The sequence below is a fragment of the Phoenix dactylifera genome, chromosome 3 (assembly GCF_009389715.1).
Source record: "Phoenix dactylifera cultivar Barhee BC4 chromosome 3, palm_55x_up_171113_PBpolish2nd_filt_p, whole genome shotgun sequence".
Lineage (NCBI taxonomy): Eukaryota > Viridiplantae > Streptophyta > Magnoliopsida > Arecales > Arecaceae > Phoenix > Phoenix dactylifera.
Genome location: NC_052394.1, coordinates 14,282,384 through 14,287,431, shown reverse-complemented (window position 1 = coordinate 14,287,431; position 5,048 = coordinate 14,282,384). Strand labels below are relative to the sequence as shown.

General features: G+C 38.5%; 1 protein-coding gene across 2 annotated transcripts; it reads left to right on the top strand.

Moving 5' to 3' along the window:
* Positions 1-1,119: 1,119 nt before the first annotated feature.
* Positions 1,120-4,255, top strand: LOC103696713. 2 transcript variants are annotated; one of them, XM_008778416.4, is made up of 2 exons: positions 1,120-3,828; positions 4,026-4,255. In XM_008778416.4, exon 1 carries the CDS (start codon positions 1,295-1,297, stop codon positions 3,815-3,817), a length of 2,523 nt encoding a protein of 840 aa, XP_008776638.2. In that variant the 5' UTR covers positions 1,120-1,294; the 3' UTR covers positions 3,818-3,828; positions 4,026-4,255. The 2 variants fall into 2 exon arrangements, with proteins under 2 accessions (XP_008776638.2, XP_008776637.2); XM_008778415.4 differs by having other exon boundaries at positions 3,923-4,255.
* Positions 4,256-5,048: the final 793 nt, after the last annotated feature.

Here is a 5,048-nt window from a genome sequence, read left to right as displayed (position 1 = left end):
CTTGGGTACCGAGATGATGAATATTGCATATAACTATCTAATCTTAAAATTCACATATGCTTAATAACCGGGCTTAATAAATTGGATTTTAGATTCAAAATTCAATATCTTAGCCACATATATAACAATTAAGGGCTTAAAGCCTTCCTACGTTGAGCTAGGCTTCACCTAGAGCTTAGCAAGGTTGTCACAAGTTCAACCAGACCAAGTCTATGCTTGCCTCAAAAATATTTTAGTTTGATGGTAGTGTATTTGCCACCATGGGACTGCATCGCATCCACCAGTTACATGACAACGACTTTGGATTATCTTCCTTTGTGAAAGTAAAAAAAATATTTCAATCCACCCAACCCTAGGAGAGTAAAGAAGATGTAAAGCCAAAGTGAGCTTCCGAGATTCATTACTAAAAAAAGGTTCTAAAAAGAGAAAACGGCGGCACCCCTTCCATCTAGAAAGCCTCCTAACTTTAAGGATCCATTTTGTTGGTAGGAATAGAGAAAAAAGTGTGGTCAACAAAAAAACAAAGGAAGACCTTATGTTTAATTAGAGTTTTCAAAAAAAAAAAAAAAAGAAAGAAAAGTAGCATTTCTATGGGGAAAAAATCTATATTTTATGAAAAAAAATTCATGTGGGATATAAAAAAGTCTAAATATGCCCTTCATGTTTTAGATAGAATGAGATAAGTTCTTTCTTTTTATTAAGAATATAATATGTATTTTGTAAATTTTTTTAAAAAAATATATGCTCAACCACTGGTCAAAACATAAGCCATTCAAAAATATGTTACTTTTCTATGGTCAACCAAATATCCAAAATCTGTTTTTCCATATATCATATATCCAGGCATTAGCTTTTTGAAAAAAATATGAATCAATCATGTCCTAAAAAATAAGAAATAATCATAATCAGCCGACCATATAAGTTGCCAGTCCACGCTCAATGATTATTTAGAAGAAGGATTCAAATAGTAGCTAACAGCCTCATGCACAAAAGAAATGGGTCCCTCCCAGCTATTTTATATCCGAGACATATCAAACATGGCCGTCGCAACCTCAAAAAATCCAATTAGTGAAAAATATTCGCCTTTAGAAAAGGTCCACCCACTCCCACAGGAATTCAAACTTTTGAAGAATCTCTGTAGTGGTTGGGTCTCCGGACCTTTCTTCCATTCACAACCTTCAATCCCCACAACAAGACTTCCTTGCAGAGAAGCTTCACCATCCTTTCAAATTCAAACCAAACCAAGCCTTCATCCAAAGTCTCAGTCCTTTCTGGCTTTCCTCTTTCTTCTATCATGGTGCAAAGAAAAGCACCAAACAAGCTCGAGTCTGTAACAGAACCAAAGAAGAACCATGTTCTATCAGAGAAGCGCCTGTCCTCTCATCACCAACATGATACAAGGAACAAGGCAGGAGGTGATCTCAAGAAGATAATGAAGAAGTCCAGATCCATCAAAGCCTCAGAATTGGAGAGCCTCACAGCATCTCCATTTGGAAGCAGAAAGATTCAACTAAATAAGCCTCCGCCGCGCCTGAAGCCGTCTGCCATGAAAACATCAAATGGATCACCAAATTATATGAAGCCTACAAGCAGTTCAGATGCGAGGAAGGAGCGGTTGCAGGTAACTATCCATTCCCCAGCTGTGAATGATAAGAGCAAAAGCCCAGAGAACTCAAACAAGTCGAATTACTCAAAACCGCCATCTCCTCCTCCTGTTAATACTGGTACCAAACCTGCAAAGACCTTAGCAAGGAAATCTAGTCTGAGACCGAAAAGGCCTTCAATGAAGAAGAGCTCAGGGATGGTTCTCTATCCCAAGAAAACTGTGAGCAGGGCCACCTGCTCGTCAACTTTGAAGGATTCAAAGTTTCCAAAGGTTTTGAACCTCAATCCCGGAGGTACCGAATCGGAAGGGACTTCAATCATGAAGGTCTGCCCTTACACCTACTGCTCTCTGAACGGTCATATGCACAAGTCTTTGCCTCCGCTGAAGCATTTCTTGTCGGCAAGGAGGCGATTGCTTAAGACCCAGAAGAGCATGAAGCTGAAAGGGCGCTCTTCATTTAGAAAAAGAAGTTTAAGGAAGGGCAGAGGGGCAGAGAGAATCAATGTTAGTAGCGCTCCATCAGAGTTAAAGATCACTCCACTAATAGAAGAGGCTGGCAATGATTTCTTTGTCGATATCTATGCTAGACCTAAAGAACCAATCAGAGAAGTGCTGTTGTATTGTGATGAAAGAAGAATTCAGGATGACTTTAGCAAAGAGATTGCTGAAATTCTCAATAATTTATCATCGATCGAAGATGACTGGGACCGGGAGAGCACTGAACTCGAAGCTGAAGAAGGTGATGTAAGAATCAGAACAAATCAAATACCTGAGATATATTCGGAGATTAGCTTTGGAGGTGGTCTAGATCAGGATGGTGAATCGGTCGAGGAAATGGATGCTATTATGAGTTTCATTGATTCTGCGGAATGTAATCAGCAAGCAGAAGCCAAGGAAGAAACCTCGTCCCGTTTTCTGTTGGAAGATTATGAAGAATGGGGTTTTGAATGCTGCATGGTTAATGATTTTGAAAACAGAAATGGAGGCCTTACAGGGAGTGGTGAAAATATTTCGACAACCAAAAGTACTGGTATGGGTTCTGAAGAGGAAGGAGGAAAATTCCCTGACAATAAGACCGATAAACCTGAGTATCTCTGTGATGGATTTGGCCCCTTAACAAGGAATGAGAATAAAGATGATGAGTTTTTGATGGAGCCAGCAGATACTTCAATCACAAGTGAAGAAGGAAAAGTTGCTGAGAAATGTGATGCTGCAGCATCTGAAGGTGGTGCTTTAGAAGGTAATTTCGATGATGAAACATGGAACATGCCTCATAATCCAATCAATAATGAACTCGCTGATCTTTTAGAGCAACAAGAGTCATCAGAAGAAAATTGTTTGGGTGATGGCTTGCTTATGAGCAATAACAACATTTGTGACTCAGAAGAATGCAGCATTCAAGATTCAGAGATTTTCCAAGGCCAGCCCCTTCATGCGCAGAACATAGATGTTATCCCTATTCTTGGCTGTGACACATCTGAACAAGAGGATTTTCTCAACACAGACATCAAAGAAGAGAGAAATGGAAATGAAATGCAGTGTTTTGATAATCTTCAGGGAGTTAGTGTGACAGATCAGCATAGCATGGAAACTGATCGTGTCCAATCAGAATTGGAGATCAAAGAATCCAGACTTCTTGATGCAACTGAAGATTCAAGTGTTCCTCCTAAGATTGGTGAAAGCTTTATCTTTAAAGATCAATCAGATGAGAGCAATTTGAGGGGGACCGAGGAGCAAGAAGAACGATGGCAAGAGGAAAATTGCATCCATGATGTATTGCAAATTAAGGATGCAGTCAGATTTGATGTAGATGATAATAGCCCTGAAACAGAGAGCTCTAACCAACCATTTCCTGAGGCCAGCAGGAAGCGGAAAGATAGATACAGATACAGCCCCATGAGAAGGAGAACATCGAAGGATTTGGAAGCAATGAAACAATTTAATCCACGGGCACCACGGTTTCTTCCAATAGGACCGGACCCAGAAGCTGAAAAAGTTGATCTCAGGCATCAAATGATGGACGAGAGGAAAAATGCAGAGTCATGGATGATAGATTCTGCACTCCAACAGCTAGTCACCAGACTCGCTCCTGCTCGGAAGAGGAAGGTAGCACTGCTCGTTGAGGCTTTTGAGACTGTTATGCCACTGCCAATGTGTGAATCACCCTTGCAGAGTCCGACATCAGCCTTTGCTATACAAGCTTGCAGCTAATCAAGTTCGAGGTAAGAGCATTGACAAAACTACTGCTACGTAGCTAAATTTGAATGGCTTTGTTCTTAGTGATTCCTATATTGTTATTTTTTGTTTTCCTTTCAGTTCTTGTCTTGCAGTTAAAGAAAGATTAAAAGTATACAATTGGGAAGTTACTGCATTATACTCCAAGGAAGCAAGTTCAGTAATTAAGTTATTCATAATGCAGGTAGCATTAAGGCAGCAGAAGAATGTCATCATCGGGGCGGTACCGTGCTCAAGTTTTACCCTTTTTTTTGTTCTCCTACTTTGCATGTGTGAAATTAATAAGGTCTGTTGTTTGTGATTAACAAAGTTTTGTATTTGGTTTCTCTATCGTCTGTCATTGTAAAGGTACCATGGAAGTCCAGACAATTGATTTTATTTTATCAATTATATGAAGTTATGAATTCCTATGGCTGTTGACATCTTTAAAAACTGATACCTGGTAGTATATTTTATATTCCAGCAATATATGAGTATGATAAGAAATTTCTACTTCAGAGAAGATTGTGAAAGCCTCATCTTTTACACGGTTCACTTTTAAAGTGATTTCAGATCAGTTAAAAACAACTTTGAAGCAAGCAGCATCAGGAATTTGACATTATGAGACTTTGAATATGTGAGCAAACAGCTAATACTTACCAATTCAGCAATATCAGCAGAAGTTCATAATGCCACTCTTGAAATGTCAACAAACTGATGACTTCAAGAGAAAGATGTCCTTAAGTAAGAGGGATGACAATTCTCAACCTTAACATTACATGCTGCATGCAAACTTTCAGCATTATGGAACATAAATAGTTATGCTAAAACTATTAAATCTTTGGCTACAAGGGACATTTATTGAAGCAACACTAAACATATAATGCTTGAACTCAGAAGAAAAAAAGAAAAAAAAGAAAAAAACTAAACATGTAATGCCATTAAGCTACAAAATGCTACATAATTAGGAAATGCGCACAATCTATGTCTTAAGTAGAAAATCTATAAATTCTTACTCGTTACAGTATCCAGAAATGTTGGCAGAAGTTCTAACATTTCAGTATATTAGAACAGGTCCAGAGTTCAGTGACAAAAGGTATTGTTTAGGAAAATTTGGCTCAAACAGAAGATCCCAAGTTCCCAATTATTCTTACTCATCATAGTAAACACTAGCAGTAAATATCATTTGTAGGGACAATTTCTCTGAAGTACTTATTGTTACAGAATA